Raw genomic sequence first — 27,303 nt, 5'->3', positions numbered from 1 at the left:
CTGGTTGAATAACTTTTACAGTATTACTTTCACTTCTCAGACATTTAAAGAAGAACAAACACAAAACAGAAGATTATCTAAAGAAGTTAGATGGTATGTGAAATATTTAGAGACCGTGCAGTTGAAAGAACCCTTGAACATTCTAAATGTTTGCAAATCTGGAAAAGAGAGTTTAGAGAAGAAACAGTGAACTGTATTTAAATATTTGAAGGAATGTAATGGGGATTGTAGGTTGTAGATTTCATTCTGTGTTGCTCTGAAATAGGATTTATGAGGTTACGTTCTCCAGATATGAAATGGGTTGTCTCTGAGTCATGAGTGTCATCCTGGTGGTATCTCCCTAGTGGTACCATCCGAGGCTAAATAACATTTGTCATGGATGCTATAGAAGGTGAATAAATTAACTCTGAAGCTCCTTCAACTCTAAAATTTCCTGAATCTGTTTGTGAACCTGCATAATCATAAGCTCTGTTCTAGAGCACACTTGACGGTGAAATTTGCCAACTCTGTTAAAAGCTTTAAAAGTAAATATTCTTAAACCATTAAAATAGATACAGTATGTGGTTAAGAAAAACAAAGTAGATGGAAAGAAAAATGATGAATAATTCATGTCTTGATCATTATAGGCACCCAGGAGACTTAAAAAATGTTGCATTGTATTTACTGCATCTGAAAATGTTATTTTATTGAAATGCAATATTTTCACTTTTTAGGTTTTCACTTCCAGTTACTGCAACGGCAGAAAATTGCATTCTTACTATTTATTCATATATGGCAATTCATCTTGATGAGCAAAAGATTATTGTAAAGAATGGTAAGTTATACATGACTATTGTTTCTCTCACTGTGTATGTTCTTGTTATCCAAGGCTGACGTCTAGAAATAGAGTGATTTTAAGATTAACAGATGTTTATTAAACTCCTGCCATTACAGGGCGCTGTGTTTAGCATTGAGGGTAGAATATGGCAGTGTCTCTTAATTGCAAAAGTTGACAGTCTAGTGAAAGATACATGAATAAATTAACACAAAGAAGATTGAATTAAGAGCTCTATATATGAGCCAAATGATGTCTTGGGAATGTGGGGGTGGTACAGAGGTTAATGCTGATGTTGGAGGTTTGGATATCTTTATAGAAGAGATGACATTTGTGTAGAGTTTGACAAATGATCTTGAATAAGACGATTTGGACAAAAGGGCAATATAGCAAAGGCATGAGAGTGTGATGGGAGATGTAAGGCAGACAGTGTAGGTATGGGACCACACCACTGCACCCTTTATTCTGTAATATTGAGGACCTTCTGTGGATTTTGAGGATATTGATCAGTGTATCAGAGAGGGAGCAATTGTTGAGATGTGAGGTGAATTTAAGTGGGGAGGAGAGCAATCAGTAGACCAGCTAGGGGTTGCTGCAGGAGAAATGGTGAGAGAAACTAAGAACAATAGAAGAGAAGCTGCAGAGAGGGAGAGATTTGAAATATAAGACACAGAGAAGGATGCTTAATGGAGTAAATTTCAGAGGGAGAGAAGGATGAAGAGCAGGGAAAAAATTATCTGTGTAGATTATCAAGGCCTCAAGTTTCAGTGCTGAATTGCAGGCCTTTTCTGTGTTTTTAAGTTTTCTCATCTTCTCCACTTGCTTCAAATGTTTACCACTCCTATGAAACCTATTCAGTCCTGTTCTGCCTCAGTCTCAGGGGATGAACTTTTCTCTAACTTTTCAGAACAACTGGAGACCATCAGGCAGGAACACGCTGATTTTTCCAAATACCAAACATGCCTTTGAACCCATCATTTCTCCCATCACAAAGCCAAGGAAAGAAGACTCTCTCCTCCTTAGGCTGTTCCTTTATCTGAATCTCATTATCCAGGGACCTTGCTTAATCAGCTAACCTTGCTTACTCTTGCCCTTCAACTTCTGCTTCCCTCTCCTAGCCACTTTGGATCAGTGTGAAGGATGCCAATAGGGAGGAAGAGGAGACTGTACCCCTTCATTGGATAGGCTTGTTCTCAGGAAAAAGAGTGAATTCAGGCCATGCTTGCCTAATTTACCAGTCCAATAAACCAATCTATTTCCCAGAAGGAGGGAGAAAAATAGCAAAGGAAGCTAGGCAATTAGATCCATTAAACTGTTGTCACTGCATGCCAAACAGCAGTTTACACTTTTGACCCACGCCCACTTCCCTCATCAAACTCTCTCTAGGCTTCCACATACTATATACTTCCCTGGGTCTCTTCTCACCTCTCTGATTGTTCCTTCTCAGCACATATCTATTACAAATTTTACACACATTCTCAGGATTTAAAATATTTTTCTGAGGAATTGTGATATTATATTTTTATATTCTCCTAATATACTGGATGGGTAGGGGGAATTTCAGATAACACAATGTAATAGAGCAGAGGATGAAAAGTCACAGGACCTGGGTGGAAATTCTGTTTCGTGTTCTACCCTCACTATTTTGCCATATGCTTTTATCTTTAGTTCTCAGGTCCTTAAATATTTGTTATTAAACAAAATGTGCGTGGTGGGGAGTAGCACGATACTAATGATACCTATTTATCTCTAAAAAAGGCGTTTCTGAGGACTCATGGACTATAAATATGTGGAAAGTATTATTATCATTTCATTATTACTGCTATTATAACTTATTATTGCTTTACCACTCTGTTTTTCGTAATATCCCTTCCCCCCCAATAATGAGGAATTACTGTACAAAATACTGCTATCTCTTTAGAAGGAAAAAAATGAAGTCTTTGTGTTTGTATAATTGTTTAAAATAATACATCCATTTGGCTAAAAATTACTGTAGAAAGATGTCATGATTCTTAAGTATTCTAAAATATCTTTAGAAATATGTATAACAATAACTTATAACATACATTTAGTGCCTCCCAGGCATATGATGCTCTGCTGAGTGCCTTATATTTGTTATTTCATTTAGTCCTCCCAACAAATCTGGTTCAATACTATTATTAATCTCACTTTACAGATTAAGAAACTGAGTCATAGAGAGGATGAGCACATTGCCCCAGGGAATTCTAACCAAATTTGTGAGACCTCAGAGCCTACGTACATAGCTACTGTGCTCTAGAGTATGATATGTTCAGTAACGGTGAAATCCTAAAACATACTAAGTATATCCAAAAGTAAAGAAGTATGATTTACTTGTTATACTTAATATGCTAAATAAAAAACTATCATATGAATCACTGACTTTAGTTGAAGGGTACAGACATGGGTTTGTACCCCACTAGGAACTTTTTGTCATTTGATGGTGAGTTGAAAATGTACTGTCTAATGCAGTATCATTCTGTCAAAACGAATCATTCTATCATTGAATTTCCTAAGGCTCACTTCTATGAAGTCTGTAGTGGCTTAGCATACTGGAGATATGCATACCTACTGGGTAAAGGTTCACTGGCAAATTCTGAATGGCTTTGTACTGAAAGAGTGGAAGAAACTTGGTATATACCAGCTTATTTGTGTGTGTTATTGCCTATAAAGTAATCCTCAAAACAAACACATGAGCTCAAAACCCTTGGTTTCATTTTATGGATAAAAACAGATGTTTCAGAGAACTTGTACAATATACCCATGGTTTAATAGCTCAAGAGTTGTGGTGCCGCGCTTTCAAATTAGATCTTTTTAACTCCACAGGCCATGCTTCTCCGACAGAATAACATTATGAATATGTGTGTGTTCATATATATACATACACACATGTATGTGCACACATATGTAGATAGATAGATAGATATCTGGCCATAAATTACATCTACTTCCTTATCTTGGTCAGCATTGGCTGTGGTTGGGTTTGGATTAACATGGTTGCAAACACTACTATATACACAGCAGCTCTAACTGGAATAGAGATCTAAAGCTGTACAAAATGGTATCAACTCATAACCAAGCAGTGCTTTCATTTCAGAAAATTAACTAGGAAGAAATTACTTTTGTTAGTGACACTCTTGTTATATTCTATTTTGAGCACTATATATAATAATTCTAAAAATTTGGGTGTAGAAACATTTAAAGGACTTTACATATCTTTTGTTCATGCTAAAGTTGAACATTGTTCATTCTCCAATAACTTTGATATACCATTCAATACAGAAAACCATATCACCCTTTATTTTATTTTTTCTTATTTGACATCTTATTCCATGTGTAATGGGCACTTAGACTTTTTTCTTTCATTTTGTACTGTGTATACAAATGTACTGTGTGTACATTTTGCACGTATACATATATACGCACACACGTATTTACCATATATATTTATATATATAAAATTACAAAATTCAGGTTCAGTAATTCAATAGTAACTTCACAAATGCTTGTTTGACCTACTATGATCCAATGTGTCATTTGTAGAAAAGGATGCCAGTTCTGTGAAGGCTGAAGGCAAGGTTTTGCTTGCCAGTCGAGAAGCTGGATTACCCTCTCCTTCTCCTAGTAAATTTAGTGACGCTGAGCCTGCAAAGGGAAGATTATTTGTTGGTATGTGACACATACATAGTGTACCGCTTAAATACAATCCAAAACATTACCTGTTTAATATTATTTGATTAGAAACTTAGACTTTTTCAGATAATAAGAAATCCATGAAGAAAACTTAATTTGTCATTAGTTTTGAGTGGGTCATCTGCTTTGGGAGCTCTTTCCAATGATTTAGAGCAGAGATTCTCTAATGTTTTTGGTTCATAATATGCTTAATATCTTAGTACTTTTCTCTTAGACCAAAAGATGTACCAAGCAGTTCCATTTATTAAATTGTTTGGTAGAAAAACCTAAGAATAGTATGAATAGTTTACATGATATCCAACAGATATTGTAGTGATATTTAAGTAAAATATTAAATATCTAGCAGAGCCCCTGTGAATTTGCTATGGCCCTCTGTACACAATTCGAGAACTGCTGAACTAGGGGTTTGTCTCCTAATTATCTAACCGGATCTAATGTTGCTTATCTTAGAAAGAGATGCGTGCAGATAAATATGTGAATTTGATATTATTATTTGCAATTAACTATTCAAATATTCCCTTCTCTATTGAAAATTTTGAAAATTTTCCTTTTTATTGAATGGACCAAACCAAATTAAATATTGAGAGGTTTTGAAATGAGTGTGTGCTTGTGCCATTACACAGGCAGATATTTTTTTAAAAAAGATAAAATCATTTTATATTTTTGAAAATTTCTCTAGCTCGAACATGTTTTGTTAAAGTGCTTCACTTGGATAGAAAGTCATTTTGAATCTGAAACTAATATTTTGTTTTTAATAAGTTTTTCAGCTAAGGTTTAATTCTGTCTAATAAGTAAAACTGAAGAATTGTCTAAATATTTTACGTACGTAATACTAAATGAAAGATTCCATTTTGGGGAATGTTTTCACATACCATTATGGCAAGAAGAAAATTTAATAGTTTTCTTTATTGAAATTCATCTCTTTTTAAAGTATTTCTGTTGGGCATTTGAAAATAAATGTTTATTTTAAGATGCATTAAATTGACTCAGAGTTTCTTAAGAACATAGAGTAATTTGTAGAATAAGCTCTGTTTGTCTACATACAGGTAGCACTAGTTGACAGACTATTTTACTCTATGGCCAAGTAACCCCTTTTTTATAAACAAATGTGAATTTTAGGAATGGAAATAACACCTGAAAGATTGAACTCAGGCAAAAGTGAAGTGTCAAAGAAAGGCAACATATCTATGGAAAAGGAGGTGAAAGACGAGCAATTCTTTTCTCCTGAAGAAAGAACAAAGACATACGACTCCTTTCAGAAGGTTGTAAATGCAGCTCAGACCTGGTTCAGTCTCTTCGGCTGGCCTGAAGGACCCCATTCTCTTTGTATTCCAGAGACTGTAAGAAGGTGACAGCTATACGTTTCTCTAAATCCCTTGCCTTGTATCATATAATAAGATATCTATTTATTGGGGTTATTTGAAGTGAAACACAATGTTAATTTACTCTAAACTGATAAATTATGAGGAGGCTATAAAGAAAAGCAAAAGGATGCAAATAGAAATTCTTGAGCATACATGTACTTTTTTATTTCTTCTAAACATCCAGAGGTTTTAGGCAAGCACTGAAAGCCTCTGAACCTCAGTTTCCTCCTCTGTGAAATGAGAATGGATGAACTGTGGGTAGAAAATCCTTTTAAACTTGAAAAATTTAGAAACTCCACGTTTCTATGTAAGTAAAATTCAGCTGTTTATCAAGAGTATCATCAGGTAGTCAGATAATAAATGGTGTTAGTGAAGAGGGAAGACACAATTTCTTTGACCCTGTCTCGTTTGACAGTATCTTTACCTAACTCTTTCATGTATTGTTGTATTACTCAGCATGTCTAAAATAGTTAACTGCATTGGTCATATCAAATCACTTAATTATGTTGTTAATTTTAACAGGAATTTAGGTACCTCCATTGTTATCACTTTACTGGTGTAATGGTTCTTAGGGCTTTCCTACCTCCTTTTTCATCACTGGGGTAACTTCCTGGCACTATAGGGGCAAGTACTAACCTGTGTAACTAGAAGGGCTGTATTAGAATTTTTGTATCTATACTCACAAGCGAGCTAGGTTACTCTAAGTCTATAGTTTTCCTATAAGTTGTCATTTTCAGTGTTTTAAATAAATAAGAAAGTATCATCTTCAAAGAATGAATTAACTAATATTTTCATCTTTGCCTGTGCTGAAGGAAAATTAATGCAGCAAATACACTGAATATTTACAGACTCAATCATCAATCATCTGACTCCAGGGAATTTTTTAGAGAAGTTATTCTCTTGTAACTTTTCAATTGTCTGTTTTGGTATTTTTTTCTACTGAAAAGTGTATTTATTTTTAGTATATTTTAATGATTTGTTTTCATTTTTGGAGAAATCATTAATTGGGCATTTACAATTCATTATTTAACAGTTGTAACTGGTAGTATTATGGTTTATATGTTTAAAGTCTCTTCTTCATTTTATTTTTTCTTGATTTAACTATTTTACTTTTGTCTCAATATGTTCTTTGATTTATTAATCTATGTGTTTTCTAAATAATGCTGATTTTTTTTCTTTATGATTTACTTTTCCTTTAAACTTTAATGGTATGCTTAATTATTTTCAGGTCTGTAAATTTATCTCTATTCCACATTGGATGCATCCTAGAATTTTGGTATTAAACATTCTCATTTCTGTTGTTTTTTATAGAGCTTGTGATTTTAACTTTCACTTTCTATATTTTTTACTATAATATTCATTGCTAATTTTTTGAGTTACTGCATTTGTGCGTCATTATTTACTTGCCAGTTCTCACTAATTATTGGGCATTTATGTTATTTTGTCCTGTATTTTCTTAAAAACAATGCCAAGATTGAGCGTATCTGTTTATAAATGGTAGCATACATTTCTAGATGTTACATAGGAAGGTTCTCAGAGGTGGGATTACTTGATCAAATAATATAAGCTTTTAAAAATTGCTTATATTTTCAGATGATTTTCCAGTAAGTGTCCTGTTTTATATCCCTACTAATGACTCACATTGTGGTTCTGGTTGTTTCCTGATGGAATTGAGAACTTTGCTGTTTTGATAAATGAGAAACAGCCCATGCATACAGCCTGAGGAAAGGCAGTTCTGGAGTAGGAGGGTCTCTCTAGCCCTGGGAAGGAAGCTGCCCACAACCAAAAAACTTTGAATCGTTACTTTGTCCAAGTGACAGTGTTATTCAGTGATAATTCTTTATTTGGAATCTTTGGATCATGGACTCTCAGGCTAAGAAGATACTTTTTCAAGATCATGTAATGTTGCCAATATTTGATCCCCCTCCTTAATGTCTCCTACATTACCCCATTAGCTGGAATCATTCCACCTTACTGATGAGAAGTCTGATGTATTTTGTGAGTATCATGTTCATTCTCTCAAACTTATTTTGTGGTTTCCATGTTTTTCTGCTAATCTCCTTATTGAACTTATTGAAATAAAATCTGAGTGTGGGAACATTTTATATCATTCAATCTACTTGGCATTTAGTATGCCCTTTCACTTAGAAAACTGATCTTTTAACTGTTTTTCCTGCCTCATTTTCTGCTATTTCCTTCCCTTTGTTTTCTCTAGTTTTTCCATTCTCTCTTTCTTAATCTCTTCTTAGAATGATGGTGAACCTGCATGACTAATCCTTTATATCACTCTCAGTTATGTCTTACATTTTTCATCTTTTTCTATATTTTGCTTTCTTATACTTATAGGTCTCCTTCACTTCTTCCAGTTTTCTTTAAAATTTTAAAGTTGATATTGATAGTTTTGTTTTTTTAAGAACTCTGTGTTATTCTCTAATTATTTCTTCCCTCCCTCCTTCCTTCTGTCTTTTTCTTTCATAATATTATCCTGTTTTTATTATTGATGCATACCTTCTCAAATATCTCTTTCATATCTAGTACTTGTATTAATCATCACAATTACTGTATCCCAGGTCACTTCCTCCCTCTGTGTCTGCCAACTCTAAATTTAGAGCCTCTCTTCTGTTCCTCTAGGAAAAAATGGCTTCCTTTTGCCTAGTAGCCTACCCACTGCTATGTGATGCTGTCCATCATTTTGATTTATTCCTCAGTACAGTTCTATCCATTCTGTCTTACAGATATTCTTCAAAGTTTCTGGTATACTAATGGTCCTTTTAGCATTGTCAGTGTTGTTATAAGTTTATTCTCTTTCTCCAATCTTTCTGACATTTCTGAGAAGATAAAGGATATATGTTCATTTTGTTGTCTTGAACAGGAAATTGCCCTTCCTTCTCATAGTTTTCTACACTTCGCCTCTTCCAGTTATCTTCTTATAGTCCCGACTTAAGGACTCATCATTTCTGCTACCGCTTTCATTATTGAGGTCTTATAATCCATGATCTATTGAACTTGCTTTGTAATATCTCTCTTACCTTATTCCTTTAAAAATAATTTAGTGATATTTTATTAATAATGATTATACTAGACTCTTACTATAAACATGGCATTACTGTATATGCTTCATGGATATTTAATTCATTTACTCCTTATAACTACCCTTCTAGGTACTATAAAGTGAGGTAGCTACTATTATTATCCCTATTTTACTGATAAGGAACTGAGGCAGAGAGAGAATAAATAATTTTCCAGAGGTCATTCAACTGATGAATAGCAAAACTAGGATTTGAACTCAAGCATTCTTATCCCAGAGCTAGTACTTTTAGGCATCATGCCACTTGCCAATTGCTGGAGGATCAGATTAAGACTTAGGAAACTTTAGCACTTGAAAGACATGAACTCCACTACTTGGCATTTTCACCTTTGGCTTTAGGCTGGACATTCTAATTACCTGTGGTTAGGCATATCTGTTCAAGAAGAAAAAGAATACAGTAGTCTGGAACTGGGGATAGTTATGTAGTCCTAATGTTTACAGGCTAAATTGAGGATTTCAGACCAAGTGAAGCTTAAAGACTTTGGAAAGCTATAATTCTAGTGAAGTCATGCATGTTAACAAGGAAAGCGGAATTGCCTGGCTTTGCAGTAACCCTCAGCTGGAGAGTCATTCACTACAAGTAGCATTACCTAGAAAAGCAGAGTTCATTGTGAATTATGGTGTGAATGTCAATTTTCTGTTTTCTTTCCAACATTATTGAACATTTTGAACACACCTTTTTTGAACCTGAAGATACAGGTTGTTGGAAAACCTGCTTTATTGATGTGTTATCTCCGGTAATTTCACTCTTTATAATACTAGTTCATAGCAGTAAGGCAGTATGTTGCCATTTCATTTGTTGATTTGAGAGCTATTTAGGTGGATTCGCAGAAACCAAAGAAATTATTTGAGGAAATTACCAATTTGTTCATTAATTATTAGTCTGTTTTCACTTCTTAGAGATGCTTAGATATTATTTTCAGCCCTTCCCCATATCAACAAAAGATGGAATTAACTATAGAAAAATGTGAGACAACACTATGTTTAAGAAATCATCAGTCAATTCACTTCAAGTTAGATGAATTATGAGAATTAATGTTCTCTCCAAATACCACAGGTCACAGGATCATTTAAATTGTACTGGAAATCCCACTTCATCTGTAAGGAGTGATTGTTGTACATTTCAGTGCTAGCACTAGCTTCTGCCCCAGTATGTGTCTCCCTGCAGCTGTCACGCACTAAGAACACAAATGGGAATGCCAGTCAGGAAGCTTAAAAGGAAGAATTCAAATTGTTCCAGAGCTTCTGTTCCCTATTAGAAGCTCTCATTTAGTATATGGAATCTCACAGAAAATCAAATTAATCAGTGGAATGTTCTACAATTCCTAATAAAAGCTTGCAAAATAAGGAAAATATTTTCTCTATGCCTCCATTTCTTCATTTGTACAAAGAAGATAATGATGATACCTACCTTATAGTGTTGTGATATTTAAAAAAGGTAATGCTTTTAAATCATGTTAAAACAGAGCTTAGGACCTAGTAAGTGTTCAATAAATGTTAGCTATTATTATTAAATGTAATTCGGATTATGTTAATAGTGTTATGTATTTCTGATTTCATTAATTGTATTCACCAATTCTATCTGATAGTGGAAGGTAAATGTAAAGCTTATTGTTCACTTACCCAAATGATGTTTCATTAATAACATTTCTCCTTCCCTTGCGGGATCTTTCCTCAGCTTGATATAGGAACTTTTGACATATAAAAAAAAAGATGTGTGTATGTCTGTGTGTGTATATATACACACACACAAACACATATGGCATGTTTTTCTCTTTGTAACTTTGAGCTGCTGGCAAGCACATTGATAATAATGTAAACATAAAGTGTAACCTTCATTTCTGGGCAGTCTGCCTATTCATATTGCCAACTCTGTCCAACAGAGTTACAAAATTGTGTCTTTAGATTGAAACAAAGTGTTAAAATGAAAGTGGTTATAATAACTGATTCCAATTGAGTTCCTTGAGTTCTTTACACTTCTCCACATTACTATAACAATAATGAACATTTTACAATTCTTATTTTCAAAGTAGTTTTCCTTCTTTAACAATTTTACCACTTACTTGCTGGTGATAGTGACAAGTAGAGGGTGGTTTCTTTACCGGGAAAGATAGATCATAAGTACACTGAGCCTTTTAGGTGCTCATAGTTTCAATCTCCAAAGCAGGGGGGCTCCCATAATTGAAAAGGAAACTTGAAATCATTTAATATCTTAATACTTAAACAATAGGAAAAGGAATATGGTTAAACATTATTAAGTTATCAAGTAATGTAAAGTCCACATTTGTGAGATATGCATACATGTAGATAATAAAGAAAAGACTGTGTAAGTTTTACTTCATAATTTGTGCTCCCAATGGGAAATTTAGTTATTGACTAACAATGTAACCTTTCTCACTAACAAACCTCTGGACACTAAGTTTAACTAGCTAATTTCTGTCAACCTTCATGTGCTAAAGGAACTTTTGAAGACCCAAGCTGTTTCCTCTTGTCTTTTAAACTCATGAAAGAAAACACAAAGAGAAGGGTTCACAACGAAATACAGCCCCTCAATTTACCCCTAGAGCAAACCACTATGCAGGCATCACTTTGCTAGCACCCCAGGAGCCTCTTGTGACCCTCACAACACTGCCATATCTCTGCAACTGAAAGGAAACTACTAGCCTGACTTTTATGGTAATCGTATCCTTGCCTTTTTAAATTTTTTTAAGTTTTATCACCCAAGCATAGATTGGTAAACTGCAGAGTTTAATATTTTTGTTTGGATTTTAATAGTTTTTATCACCATGTAGCATACGTGTATAGCCACCACTTAGACCAAAAAATAGAACATTGCTTGTATAACCACCCCCACCTCCTGCATCTGCTTCCACCTCTGAAGGAGGCAAATATTATCCTAAATTCTAATGCTAAAGATTAGTTTTGTCTGCTTTGAACTTTATATAGGAAGAATCATTCAGTTTGCATTTTTTGTGTGTCAGGATTCTTTTGTTCAATATTATGTTTATGTGATTCATATATATATTTGCATTTAGGAGAAGTTTATTTTTAATGCTATACATTAGGTTATTGTATGAATATTCTACAGTTTATTCATTCTCCCATTGATAGGCATTTCACCACTTCCCCGATTTTTCTATTATGAATAATGCTATTATGAAAATGTTAGTATATATCTTTTTATATACATATTTATGAAAAACATATATATATATGGGTAAAATTGATGAATCATAAGATAGAAATATGATCACCTTTAGGAGGTACATACAAAAACTTTTCCAAGGTGGCTGTACCAATTTCCACTCCACAGGTCACACATGAAAGTTCCACTTCTTTTACATCCTAGGAAATATTTAATATTGTCAGTCTAATATTAGCTCTTTCTGGTGGATGTGATTTGAATTCATATCTTACTGATATTGATTTTAAAGAAAAATTTTACATGTTCTTGGTCATTTGGAAATACTGTATCATAAAGAGTCTGTTCATGATTTTTCCCCATTAAAATTAAATTAGATTCCCTTTTATTTATTTGTAGGAATTTTATGAATTTTGTAAAATTCTTAAACACATCTGCATATAATCACTCTTTTTTCTTTATCAATTCTTACGTCTTTGATTTCTTTTTCTTGCATTACTTCATTGGCTATGATCACCAGTTAAATATTGAATAGTAGGCATCTTCCACTTAATTTCAATCTTAGGTAGAAAACCCTTTCGGCATTTATCATTAAGTATGGGTTCACTCAGTGCTTTCTATAGAAACCTTTTATCAGTTTATTAAGTTTATTTTTAGTAGCTATGAGTTTTCAAATGAAAAGATTTAATTTTTAAACTATAGATTTTCTTCTAAATTTGGCTTTCCAGTAAGTCCCCTACATATGAACTTTGAATCTGAGAACTTTCAAAGATGTGAACATGTCCATTCACATAAATTAGTTCACGTGTCTGGCATACAGTGTCACATGCGTGTATCTTCTACAAGTGGTTGTACTTTTGTGTACTTTACAGTACAGTACAGTAGTACAGTATCTTTATTTCAAGCCCAGGATGTCCAGAAGCAAGCATAAAAACAGCGGTCATGTGGCTGGTACTGCTAAGAAAAACCAAGCGATAACGATGGAAACAAAAATGAAAATAATTCAGTGAGGCGAAAAGATGGAATTGGAGGCCCAGAGAAAGGATGAAGAGAGACAAGAGGAAGAAGTAACTGAAAACCAAAGAGATTCACGACACAGGAAATGGCAAGGGGATTTTCTTTATTTGAGGAGGCACTGTTAGTTTTTGAGCACAGGACCTGAACGTAGAACGGTACACGAAAGTTGCAGCAGCTGTTCAGAATGTAATCCAGTGCTACTGTGTCACCTATAATGAGAAAAAAGAGGTTACTACACAGACATCACTGGATCATTTTTTCAAGAGGGTGGATAGAATTGAATCCAGCAAGGAACCAGAACCTGTGCCATCATTGTCAGGTGTGAGTGAAATTGCAGCTTGCCCTCCATCTCCTATTGCTGACAGTCCTTCAAGCTCTACCCTCTCCCACCTCCTCTCCTTCCTCCAGTCAGTGTCTTCTTGCCTGTTCACTTGATGCCAGCCCCTGTATGCCAGCTGTTGTACTACTACTGTACTTTTCAGGGTACTGTACTGTAAGATTAAAAATGTTTTCTTTATTTTTTGTGTTTGTTTTTTATGTATTTGTGTGAAAAGTATTATAAACCTATTACAGTACAGTACTATATAGCCGATTGTGTTAGTCGGGTACCTAGGCTAACTTTGTTGAACTTACGAACAAATTGGACTAACGAACATGCTCTTGGAATGGAGCTCATTCATATGTGGAGACTTGCTGTATCTGAATTGCACATTTTTATATGTAATATGTTATTTCCATTCCATTCATATTTTGTTCTAATTTCCATTGTGATTTATTTTGCAAAGGTTATTTAGAAGCTTACATTTGGTAATTTTGTTGTTGATAGTCAACATAATTTCATTGAGGTCAAAGACCATTCGCTTTGAAATTTTTGGACATTTGTTTATTGGCCACCATTTATTTAATTTTTATAAATATTTCCACTTGAAAATATTGTGTATTTTATAGTTATTGAAAACTGTTTTCCATGTACACACGGTACAATTTTGTTTATTATACTCTTTAAATAATATGTGTGCTTACTGATTTTTAAGTTATCAATTACAAGGATAAATTCATTAGTCTTTCTTTATATTTGTGTATTTGGCTAATTCTTTTTCATTCAGTCACTTTTCCTGTATATATTTTGAAGCTGTTACCTAGTACATTCAAATGTGCAATTGTAATACCTTTGTGGTGAATTGCCCATGGAATGTCTTTCTTTATACTTAGTAATGCTTTGTACCTTAAATTCTAAGCTGTCTTTTATTAATATAGGCACATTACTTCTGGTTAACATTTACATAGCATTTTTTGAATCTTTTACATAAATCTTTTTTTCCTGTGTTTTTGGTTATATCTCTTTTTATACCCTATATTTAGCTTGTTTCATATTACTCTTTCAATCTTTTTCTTTTAATTTGAGTTTATAGTTTATATAAATTTAATATAAATACTGTAAATTTAGATTTAAAGCTATGATGTTTTTAAGTTCTCTTTTTCTGTCTGCTCTGTGTTCCCTTTCTCTCCTTTTTTGCCTTCTCTTGAATTCATTATATATTCTCTTCTTATTTCATGGTTTATCCTCTCCTAGGTTAGAAGTTAAGTACACTTCTCTTATTCTTTTAATGATTACCTTATACAATACACCATAGATTCTTAATTTATTAAAGTATTGTACTAATTAACAATTTTATCCGCTTCCCTGATGTTACAAGGATTTATGATATTTTAACTTTATTTTCTTCCCTCCAACATACACTATTTTTGTGTATTATAATTTTATATATATGTATAATTTGGAGTATATATATGCCCCAGATATTATTATTTAATCAGTCAATATTTGTCCATATATTTACCAGTTTAATTTTTGTTCATTCTTTTTGTATCTTTGATCTTCCAATAAGATGATTTTTTTCCTCTCGAATAATTATCTTTATATCTTTTCATTAAAGTCATTTGGTAACAAAATCTGTATTTTGTTTCTGAAAATAGCTGTGTTTTTTTCACCTTTATTCTAATTGTATAGTTTTGTTTGGTATAGGATTTGAGGTTGGCAGTTATTTTCTTTAAGCATATTTAAAATATATTATTTTTTCCTGTATTCTACTGTTTCTGTTAAGAAGTCATCTGAAATTCTAATTTTACTGCTTTGACGTTGTTTTCTTTTTGGGGGCGAGGGGAGCACTTTTAAGAGTTTCTTTTTATATCTGGTTTTCAACAGCTTTACTTTGCAGTGCCTAGGTAAGTTTTCTTTGTAGTTATTCTTATTGGGGTTCATAGTGATTCTTTCATCTATGGTTTGATTTTTTTATTATCAATTTTGGAAAGTTCTCACCCTGTATCCTTTCAAATTATGTGAGTGCTCCATTCTTTTGAACTCCTTTTCCTTGCTTACTCTTTTGTATTTCCCATCCTTTTGTGCCTCTATATTGCAGTATGGATACTTTCCTTTACTTCAGTACATTAGTTTTCTCTTCACTTGACTTAATCTGCTGTTAAACTCATCCATTGCTCTCTTAATTTTACTTACTGGATTTGTTTATTTTTAAATTTTCCATTTAGTCATTTTTTTAATATAATTTATAGTTCAGTGACAAAATTCTCAATTTTAAACATAGTACCTACAGTTAACTTAAAATCTGTGTCTTACGACTATAATAAATGGGGCCCCTGTGTGTCTGTTTATATTTTTTCTTGTTTCTTTCCATTTGCACTCATCTTGTTGCTTTTTTTCCTTTTTATTTGGTCATTGGTTACATTTTAATTCTGTTTAGACCTTTTATCTTTTTAATAATTTTTGTAGAAATATTTTAAAGCATGTAATGGTACTAATTTTCTTCATGAAATATTTGGTTGATTTGTTGGTAACTTCAAGATATACTAGTTTTATTATGTACATTACTTTTCAGGAGGTTGAGGAAAGAAAGTTCAAATAACTTCCATAAAGTCAGAGAGTAAGTGGCAGAGCAAGGGTTTGAGGAATGGTAGTCAAACCCTTATTTGTACTTTCTCTTGTATATGCTATACAGACCTACTAGCTACTAAACTGGAGAACTTACATTCAAAATGGCCCCTTGGGCACTTTTTCTTTGTTAGTCTAAGCTAGTGATGCATTTGTGACTCTCATTGCTAGCAAACAAATCGACAGTATAGTATTAGATATTTGATAAACTGTAGGCAGTAAGAATTGGTTGGAATTTTTATTCCATTTAAAAATTAACATGCATAACAGCTTGGTATGGGAGCTATCAGGAAATAGAGACTGTATTGTCTTATTTGAAGAACAGAAAAATATGTGGAAACAATAGATTTCTGGACTTTAATATGAGAATCCCCACACATGCAGCCAGTGTGCAGGTTGTGCCCTTCTAAGTATTAAAGTATACATATTGATAAAAATTATATAAATTTGTATATGTTGATATATGTATGATGAATGTTTGAAATCTGTTTTGCAAATTATTGCAGGCATTATTATCTCCAATTCATAGTGTACAAAATTGAGCTCAGTAAGTTTAAATAACTCATTATACTCACACAGTTGGTAGGTAATGGGTCCAGAATTTAACCCTTACTCTGTTTTCCCCAAAGCATTTAACATTTTCTAATCACAATCCAATCTTTCGGACTTGACAATTGAAACATTAGATAATGATGTGTGATTAAAACAAGATACCAGAAAGCTCTGGGTTATTAAAAAGTCTAAATTTTACTAGCAAATAGTAGGTAAATGAAGTGGATTTTGTCATTTATTCTTCGATTTTAAGTAGAATTTTTTTAGTCATGGAGAATTTTTTTATAACATTTTGAGATGTTTTTAATTTTAAAATTGTTTTCCCATAGGGATGTGTATGAAATACAAATCTACTCATCAGCCTCATCACCCAAAAAATCTTCCAGACAGAATGTCTTTTCCAAATATAATAAGACCATTTATGATGTGATGCTCCACTTAAGTGGAAAAATGCCACCTGGAATTAATTCAAGTCAATCTTTACCTATGGATTACACTGACAGGGTGATTCAACTTCATTTGCAACATTCTTCACTTCTGGACTTTCTCAGGTAAGAGCATGGATGTACTAATTTAAAAATATAATTATGGCATGGATGGATAGATAAGTAAGTAGATGGGTGGGTATATAGATAGACAGGCTTTGATATTATTTGTCTTTTTATAAAATATTTACTAAGTTTCTACAATATGCATAACCCTATAATATGTTCCTTAGAGAAATAATAGAAATAATAGAAAATAAGCATTTTATGACCTATTGAATTTATAATCTAAGGCAGTCATTCTCAAACTTTGTCATGCATCCAAATGCTTGGGATGGTGTGTTAAACAGGTTACTGGCTCTTCCTCAGAGAATCTGTGATGCTAATATGCATTTATAATAAGTTTTCAGTGATACTGATACTTCTGGTCCAAGACCTCATTTTAAGAATCTTCATGTAAGGCAAATATAGAAATCTATTGAATTAAAAAAGGGGTGAAACCAAAAAATTTATTCCTCAGATTACTGTTAGTATAATCTCAAGTTCTGGATACTCTGAACTTTTAGTTTGCTTATTACAGTGTTTTAATATTCAAATAATAAGCCTATGAAATTTTCCATAAATGATTAATAGAAAATATTGGAAAAATTCTTGTCATCATAATGTCTGTGTTCCTCTGTAGAGATTAAATGGCAAGTGGCCAAGAAATGGGAACATAATGTTCATTAGAAGTCTCAGGGGAGTGTTGGTAAATTTATACCACTTCCTCTGCCTACATTTTCAGTATCCTTGTCCACTGGAACTCTTCACATTGATAGGCAGAATTATTACTCCATCTTCCATATTCCTGTACCATTAAAATAGCATTTGTTACTTGTAATTATTTATGTAATATGGTTAATATATTTTGAAATATAATACACTGTTTTTATGTGTTGCTTCTTTGCATACAGAATCTACTCCATAGTTGGCCAAAGATGTTAACCTTCTTTGTCAGGGATGGGAATGGAGGGTAAGAAGAGAGCACTTATAAGAGGAATGCAAATGAAAGATTTGGTGTTCATTTTTTAAAATTTCCAGATCAGAATTTTTTTGTCCCTAGCAATACTATGGTCTTAAAAATTAGACATGGTACTGAACAAAATATTTTTCTTTGTGTTTTAGGCTCTCACTATCATGTCAATAGCCAAAATTGGCTTAAGTTTCTTGTGCCTTGGAAGGGATGTAAGAGTTTCAAAGTCACTGAAAGTGACTATGTTAAGACCCAGGTAATCTGTTATGGAGGCTGACTAAATGAGAGGGACTCCATTGAATAGGCAGAAGAGTAGAAGATGGCTGGCTCTGCAGCCACAGTATTAATGAAAAATATATGATGACTGGGAAGTGGCTGAGTCAGCTATGAGAGACTGTTCTGGTCCTGGGTGGGCTAAGAGGAGAGACTCAAGATCCCTATCTCAGGACTCAGTAGAGACTGAGGATCCAGAAAAATAGTGACAGATGCATGTAGAGATATGAGTCCCTCTCCCCTACTTCCTGAAAGCTCACTGCAGGGCTGATCCATGTTCTGAGAGGAGATCCCTTACACAATTTGGAGATCCCTTCTTTATAAAATAATATCAAATTCAAATGACCAAAGTTACATACATAGCTTTAAAAGAGACTCATGAAAGTGAGGAAACCTGAAGTTGAAGCTTTATTTATTTATTTATTTATTTATTTATTTAATTTTTAAGAACTTTTATTGAGATATAATTGACATACAATAAACCACATATATTTAAAGTGTACAATTTGATTTTTTTTTTCTTATTAGTAATGTATATATGGCAATCCCAGTCTCCCTGTGAAGCTTTATTTAGTAGAAAATAAATCTACCTCTTCCCAGATGCCATCGTGTTGAAGGGATGGGAAGGTCTGAAATTTTTACTGTTGATCCCAAAGAACAGAGTTACTATAAAGAGACTGTTGAGGTTAGAAGAGACTAAGATATGTGAAGGTCCAGCTCTACATTTCCCCCTGTTCCTCTACAACCAATCTGGATGGGAGAATGAGAAAGATTCTGTTAGTTAAGGAAAACAGCACGGCTGTGCATAACTATGTAAATTATTTTCAATACCACTGACTTGTTCGTAAGTCTGCGTACCCCACTATTTTGTAAGCATGCTCAGGACAGGAAACACATCTCATTTGCCCAGCATCCTTAACACCCAGGGTCATTGATAACATGGAATGGGGCTAATGTTCATTAAATATTTATTTATTGATATTGTTTCTCACAGGACTTTACTTTTTGAGCTTATGTGGTGAAGGGAATAAAACTTTGAAATTGGGTCTCAGGGCAGTCATAAAACAGTGAGGAAAATTTGATGAAATGTAAAAATTAGGGATAAAAGAAGAAAAGTTAAAGGATTTGCATTCTAGGAGAGGTGTAACCAGTGAGAGAGGGTCAAGTTGGAGAGAAGGTGGGGTATGTACTATGAATGTCATACATTGAACATTATGTATAATATTAAACTATAAAGTCTTAAAAATAGGGCCTTCCACCTTCAGTAGCTGCTTCGAGACAGCTGCCATTACCTCTGGTGCCCACCAAGCGTCAGCGGGTGTGGCGGGGTTCTGGAGGGTGGGGAGAGTCTGGGGCGAGCCAGGAGCAGGCTTACGCATCATGGGCACAGGAGGCAGAGTGTCTGCACACCGAAGGACCGAGGAAGGGGCTTCCCGGAGACTTCCTGTGTAGGGAGGGCAGGCGCACACGCAACAGAATTTTAAAAAAAAGAGAAAGTCTTAAAAATAACTTTTAAGTTACAAATCAACCAGTTTGCAAGGCAGAAATAGAGACACAGATGTAGAGAACAAACATATGGACGCCAAGTGGGGAAAGCGGGGAGGGTTGGGGGGGAATGAAATGGGATATTGGGATACCAAATTGTACACTCTAAATACATGCAGTTTATTGTATGTTAACTGTATCTCAATAAAAGTTCTTTAAAAAAAAATAACTTTAAGACACTTATTCCATAATACCTATGTTAGTTTGCTAGAGCAACCATAACAAAATACTACAGACTGGAAGCCTTAAACAACAGAAATTAATTTTCTCACAGTTCTAGAGGCTGGAAGTACACGATCAAGGTGTCTGCAGACTGGCTTTCTTCTGAGGCCTCTGGCTTGGCTTGTAGATGACCACCTTCTCTCTGTGTCCATACATGGTCTTTCCTCTGTGTGCACACCCCCTTCGTATCTCTCTGTGTGTCTAAACTCCATCTTCTTATTAATGACACCAGTCAAATTGCGTTAGGGCCCACTCTAAGGGCTTCATTTTACCCTAATCACCTCTTTAAAGGTCTTAACTCCAAATACAGTCACATTCTGAAATACTGAGGGTTAGGTTTTTAACATGACTTTTGGAGGCACATATTTCAGACTATAACAATGCCATATGTCTTCCGTTATTAAAAATATCATGTAATTGGTTGTATTTTGCAGTAGGTTTTATATTGCTATATTTGAAATAATATGATTAATATTTCCTGTCTTTTGTGCCTGTTATGGAATGAATTGTGTCTCCCCAAAATTCACCTGTTGAAGCCGTAACCCCCAATATGACTGTATTTGGAGATAGGACCTTTAGGATGAAATTATGGTTAATGATGTCATGAAGGTGGGACCCTAAGCTGTCTCCGTAGGAAGATAGATCTCACCAGAAACCAAATTGGCTGGTACCTTGCTTGTTCTTGGACTTCTTGCCTCCAGAACTGTGAGAAAATAAATTTTTATTGTTTAAGTCACTCCGAATACTATGGTATTCTGTTATGACAGCCTAAGCAGAATAATACAGTGCCTAATATTCTTTGATATAATTTCATTTGTTTATAACCAGTAATCATTTTTATGATGTGATTTTCATTGAAAAAATAAACTTTTTGATTTGTATTTCCCATAATATAAAACTAAAAATGGAAGCAGAATATAAACATCATGTACCCTTCATTGAAACTGTAAAGTAGGATATCACATAAAATAAAACTACTATAACTGTTACTTTCTAATTCCATTGATTTTTTTTCAACTTTGGTTAACATTTTACTGTATTTCCTTCAAGTCAATTTCATACATATTTATTTCTTAGTTGAGATTCTCTTCCAAACATATTTTAACCCTGCTTTTTTAACTTAACATAAACATTTCCCCATGTTGTTAAAAATCTCTTCATAAACATCACTATTAATTGCAATGAGATACCATTGTTTATGGAACCATTCCCATTTTGTTGGACTCATTGATTTTTTTTTTCTTTTTTTTTTATTTTTTTATTTTTTTGGGGGTACACCAAGTTCAATCATCTGTTTTTATACACATATCCCCGTATTCCCTCCCTTCCTTGACTCCCCCCCCCTCGAGTCCCCCCCACCCTCCCCGCCCCAGTCCTCTAAGGCATCTTCCATCCTCGAGTTGGACTCCCTTTGTTATACAACAACTTCCCACTGACTATCTATTTTACAGTTGGTAGTATATATATGTCTGTGCTACTCTCTCACTTCGTCTCAGCTTCCCCTTCACCCCCGCCCCCTCAAACCTCGAGTTCTCCAGTCCATTCTCTGCATCTGCGTCCTTATTCTTTTTAAATAAATTCTTCATACACCAAAATAAATATACTTAGAAAAACTAACCCTCTTCCCCTTATAAATACTGGGTTAGCCAAAAAGTTCGTTCGGTTATGAATGCGTTCAATAAAATTCTTGGTTAAAAAAGAAAAATGTCTTATTTTTACTTAAAACCAAACCAACTTTTTGGCCAACTCAATAAATTTAATTCCATTTGTGATTTCACTTCTTTTATATTTAAAAACTTTATATCCTTCTTACTTTTGCACGACCGTTATAGTATCTTATTTAATGGAGTTTCATCTAAGAATGGAAATATTTCAAAGCAAGAGCATAATAAGTGACTCTGGAACAGTGCACTGAAGTGGATTAAAAGAGCATGGCTTTTGAATCAGACAGATGCAGGCTTAAATTCTAGCTCTTTTGTACTTCCGTGACTTTGCACAAGTTATTTAACGTGTTTACACTCGAGTTTCAATATCTGTAAGATTGATGATAATTATTAAATTTCTTTGGTTGATAAAAAGTATTAGAAAAAATAAAATGTGTATTATATGACACAGAGTAGGTTATTATTATTACTTTAAATAAATTATGATCTATGACTTTCATATGCCAAAATGTTTTCTTAAATTATTCCAGTATCGTAACCATTAGTGACATAATGAAAACTGACTCTTGTGATATTATTTCAGGAAATAGAATATTTTCAAAATCTGTTCTTCTATTAGAAATAAATGTCTTGTTGATATAAGAATGCCTGGAAATCAGCATTTGTCAAGTGTGTCTTTTTTTTAATTTCAATTTTTAAAAAATTTTGTTGAAGTATAGTTGATTTATAATGTGTTAATTACTATTGTACACAAAGTGACTCAGTTTTATATATATATATACTTTTTAATATTCTTTTCCATTTATAGTTTATCACAGGATATTGAATATAGTGCCCTGTGCTATACAGTAGGACCTTGTTTTTTATCCATCTTGTATATAATAGTTTGCATCTGCTAATCCCAAACTCCCAATCCTTTCCTCCCCTACCCTCATCCATCTTGGCAACCACAAGTCTGTTCTCTATGTCTCTGAGTCTGTTTCTGTTTTGTAGATATGTTCATTTGTGTCATATTTTAGATTCCACATATGTGATATCATATGATATTTGTGTTTCTCTTTCTAACTTACTTCACTTAGCATGATAATCTCTAGTTCCATCCATGCTGCTGCAAATGGCATTATTTCATTCTTTTCCATGGCTGAGTAATATTCCATTGTATATATGTAGCACATCTTGTTTATCCACTCATCTTTCAGTGGACATTTAGGTTGTTTCCATGTCTTGGCTATTGTAAGTAGTGCTGCAATGGACATTGGGGTGCATGTATATTTTCAAGTTATAGTTTTGTCTGGAGATATGGCTAGGAGTGGAATTGCTGGATCATAAGGCAACTCTATTTTTAGTTTTTTGAGGAGCCTCTGTACTTTTCTCCATAGTGGCTGCACCAATTTATGTTCCCACCAACAGTGTAAGAGGGTTCCATTTTCTCTACACCCTCTCCAGCATTTGTTATTTGTAGACCTTTTAATGATGGCCATTCTGACTGGTGTGAGGTGGTACCTCATTGTAGTTTTGATTTGCATTTCTCTAATAATTAGTGATGATGAGCATCTCTTCATGTGCCTGTTGGCCATCTTTTTTGGAGAATTGTCTGCTTAGGTCTTCTGCCCATGTTTTGATCTGGTTGTTTGTTTTTGTTTTATTGAGTTGTATGAATTGTTTGTACATTTTGGAAATTAAGCCCTTGTCGCTCGCATCATTTGCAAATATTTTCTCCCACTCTGTAGGTTGTTCAAGTATGTCTTTATTAGATAAAATGGGAACTTTATTTAAATTTTTATGAGTTTGAAATAGAAAGCTCATGACGTTTAATTTTACCTCTTCCTACACTTGGTCCTTGATGATTCATGCAATAAATTAATTGCTCTAATTCAATAAGGTAAAAATTCTAATGCCATTCTTGTTTTAGAAAGTTAGTTGTGCTTTTAAAATCAAATGGAATATTAACTGTGAACAAAAGAAAAGTTTGGACACTTAAATAAATCCTTATTGTTTGAGCATTATAAAAATCAAATAGTTTTCTGATAGCATCATTAAACTCTATGGTACTTGTGATCGCCGTGTTATTCTTGGAGCATTATTATTGGCACAGCTCCCAGTAGCGTGAACTTTAACATGGGTGGTTCCTGTTTTGACATTTTAGGGTATGAGGATGCAGGTATAGAAGAATGATTTTGACATTAAAGCCAAGCCATTCAGATTTATTGCTCTTTTATCAGCAAATATATGCCTATCAGGATATGTTGGCTGTGATAAAATTCTTCAACATTTAGAAAGTAACAGTATGGTTAATAAAATTGGGTCATTAATCCAAGATATGTGCATTTGTTTCATTAGGAAATAAATGTATTAAAGTTCAAAATAATCATAAATGTTATTAGCTTTCCCATTTAAATTTGATGCCAGTAAGTGAGGACTTTTGTACAAGTGAAAGTATATGTTTTACGCAATAAACGAGAAAGTATAATTTTGCAGATTGTTTAGAATTTAATAACTCATTTCATTTAATTTTGTTCTACTCAGTGTAAATGCAGAAGATGCAAATAGAAGACCTAGCATAAATGTAATCAAATGTAAAATGTAATCAAATCAATTAGGAGAGTCAAATCTATAAAACTACTGACCACACATAAAATCTATTGACAAAACAGAATTGTAAATACTGTCTTATCGATTGATGAAGTTAGACCTTGAGATATATTCAAAATGAAAAGAGTGAAAAGAATGAAACAAGTCTGGTCAAGAGGAGGAAAACTAATTGTCCCTTTACCCTGCTAAGTTCTTAGCTGAACCCCAAGAGTAAAAGATTAACATGAGGAAAAATCCCAGTTTCAATTACATTATGTATGCAGTATGATAGCCTCACAAAGATATGACTCAGAAGACAGCCAAAAAGATTGACATGTATATGCAGTCCTGACCTAAGGTAGATAGGGGGTCTAAGGCTTCAAAGGGTAGGGGGTTGGAGCTTACTGGAAGGTGAGAGGAGGCAATGTTTTGGCAAAGAAAGGTCACCCTGCCATGCAGATAAGTCTCATGGGTGAAAAAGTTCTCTCTGGTAATAGCTCTCTTCCTGTGCAGGCCCCCTTTCTAATGTAAATTTGTGTTATAAATGTAGATTTCCCTTACAAATGGATAACTTCTACTCTGTTTTCAGAGCTTCTCCTGTCTCTGCAGTTTCTGTCAATAATTGGTATGCCAAAGAGGTATATTTTAGGGCAGCGTATTCTGGTCCCCCCCACTTCATAACAGCCTCTGTAAAGTGCTGTTAAAGAACAAAATTCAGTTGAGTAAATTTTAAAGATCTTACTGGCTTTCAGCAATTCATCAATCAGTCAGCAATCAATCTAGCAGATAGAAAGGAGCTCTGAAGGGGTTTACAAGGGAAGAGATTTTTATAGGCAGAAGGGGGCAAGAACAGGAAGTTGAACTGAGGCAGTGAGGGGGAATGGAATATGTCACCCCCAAATGTCCCACTTTGGCATGGGGATTGTTTTGAGCTGATGGCAACTGAGAACCAGCAAACTCACTAAAAGCATTTTACCTATCCCTTAACTGCCTAAAAGAATTTAGATAGGGGGCCTGTATCAGGAAGAGAGCTATTACCAACAGCAACTTTTTACATCAGAAAGACTTATGTGCATGACATGGAAAACATTTGTTTACCAAACATTTGCACTTCCCATCTTCCTGTGAATTGTCTTCCTCCCCTTTGAAGCCCCAGACCCCTACCCTCTCTCCTTAGTTCAGGATGGCATATAGGCCTCAACTGCCTCACTACCTTTGAGTCTTCATGTCTTTGTGGGGTTCCCATAGGTTCATAATTAAATTTGTCTTTGTCCATTTCTTTTCCCAGTCAATGAATTTAGAAGGAAAGAAAGGAAAAGTTTTCTGCCCCTACAGCAAAAAAAGCAGATTGGTTATTGCAAGGTTACTTTCCTTTAGGGGATGGCAGGTGTCTATGAGGCAGATAATCCAACTAGTGATAATCATGCGATTCCTGATTGACTGGTTTAAGATTCCATTTCTGGGAGAGCCGAAACTGTACTTAAGTCTTGATTTGGTGATGTGGGGCTTCGTATAAGCAGGCCCCTCCATTTGGGGCCTGTTGTCTTTAACAATGCAAAAATTCATTCTTCAGCCTCAGTTTGTTACTGAGGGCCTACTCTCTGCTGAGCAGTATGAAATACCCAAATGAATACCATGTGGTCTCGCTCTTCAAGAATCTCTCAGTTTAGTGGTTCCCTGATAGTTTTCCTTAGACTCTCAGTTGCATTTGATAGAAGTGACTATTTCCTCATCAGATCCTGTCTTGGCTTTGCATGCAGGGAAGTATTCCAGTTTCTTCATAAGTCTCTGAGGTGTCTGCCTTTGTTTTACCTCTAGGCTTTCAAGTTAATGGGGCATCATCTCATTGAATTCTTACATAGGCCTGAGTGTGGCCACTTCTGCTAAGGAGTGGTGTACCATTAAAATTAAATTTTATTTAAACCTATAGTAATTCCAGCATAATGAAGATTCATGGGAATAATGTAAATGCAGATGGGAAATGTGTCAAAATCAAAGAGAAAGAATGATGTTTGCTTTCCAGACAAAGGAGCTTTATGTCCGCAGCATGATTTCTTCCACTAACTTTGACTGGCCCAGGGCCACAGCAAACATAACAACTCTGGAACCATGCTCTCTGCTTCCATTCCCACAAACGTGCCCTTCCTCTTTTCATTCATCTGTGCTATCTTCAGGATTTGAGCTTTCAGGATCATCTTTCTGCTTTTTCTTTTCCCCACTTGTCACAGGACTGCAAACTTCTTAGGGTGTTTATAAAGTTCAGTACTAGATCTGGCATTCTCTGTTAAATGCAGATGGTCAATTCTCTGTTAAATGCTTACAGTCAGTGGCGTTCTCTGCTCCCTGAGTTAGACCTAAACACCCAAATCCCCAATGAGAAATACTGCTGCCAAAATTGTATTAGATGTCTATAAAGTGGTTCTGGTGGCAGTGGACATGCATATGAAGACTTTGGATAAAAACATTTCAAGAAATATGACAGTGAAAAAATATATTTAAAAATATGATAAATTATATACATATATATGCTTTTACATGCATAAAATAATATAAATAGATATTTGCTGCTTCATATACTATAAGTTTATATAATCAAAGAGGCCACAATTTTTGGATATTCTCTGGAAAAATAGGTCGTAGATTATGTTACATTGGGGTTTTCTATATTCAGGCATATGTAGTGATAGGCATTCAATGAATATAGTCTGACTAATGATCTATCTAATAGATAATTTATTGTGTTCAAACTTTTTGCAGGTATTTTTCAGTTTTATAATAACAATAAAATGGTCTTGACAATAGAGGCCAAGTCCTATAACTCTCTCTGTCCCATTAACATGTAAAGGTAATGTGTATGGTTATAGGTACTTAGTAAGTTCTTTCTCGTTGGTAATTC

At 34.1% G+C, this 27,303-nt stretch overlaps 1 protein-coding gene across 1 annotated transcript in view; it reads left to right on the top strand.

The window, feature by feature from the left end:
- Positions 1 to 27,303, top strand: part of CFAP47 (cilia and flagella associated protein 47) — a 474,307-nt gene that overhangs the window by 162,772 nt on the left and 284,232 nt on the right. The window contains exons 28-31 of the mRNA XM_057717674.1: positions 714 to 814; positions 4,376 to 4,501; positions 5,645 to 5,873; positions 16,965 to 17,186. Coding sequence (XP_057573657.1) covers positions 714 to 814; positions 4,376 to 4,501; positions 5,645 to 5,873; positions 16,965 to 17,186 — 678 coding nt within the window. The remainder of the gene's footprint in view (positions 1 to 713; positions 815 to 4,375; positions 4,502 to 5,644; positions 5,874 to 16,964; positions 17,187 to 27,303) is intronic.

The sequence above is a fragment of the Hippopotamus amphibius genome, chromosome X (assembly GCF_030028045.1).
Source record: "Hippopotamus amphibius kiboko isolate mHipAmp2 chromosome X, mHipAmp2.hap2, whole genome shotgun sequence".
Lineage (NCBI taxonomy): Eukaryota > Metazoa > Chordata > Mammalia > Artiodactyla > Hippopotamidae > Hippopotamus > Hippopotamus amphibius.
The sequence above is the reverse complement of the archived record's forward strand: the minus strand, read 5'-3'. Positions and strand labels throughout refer to the sequence as shown.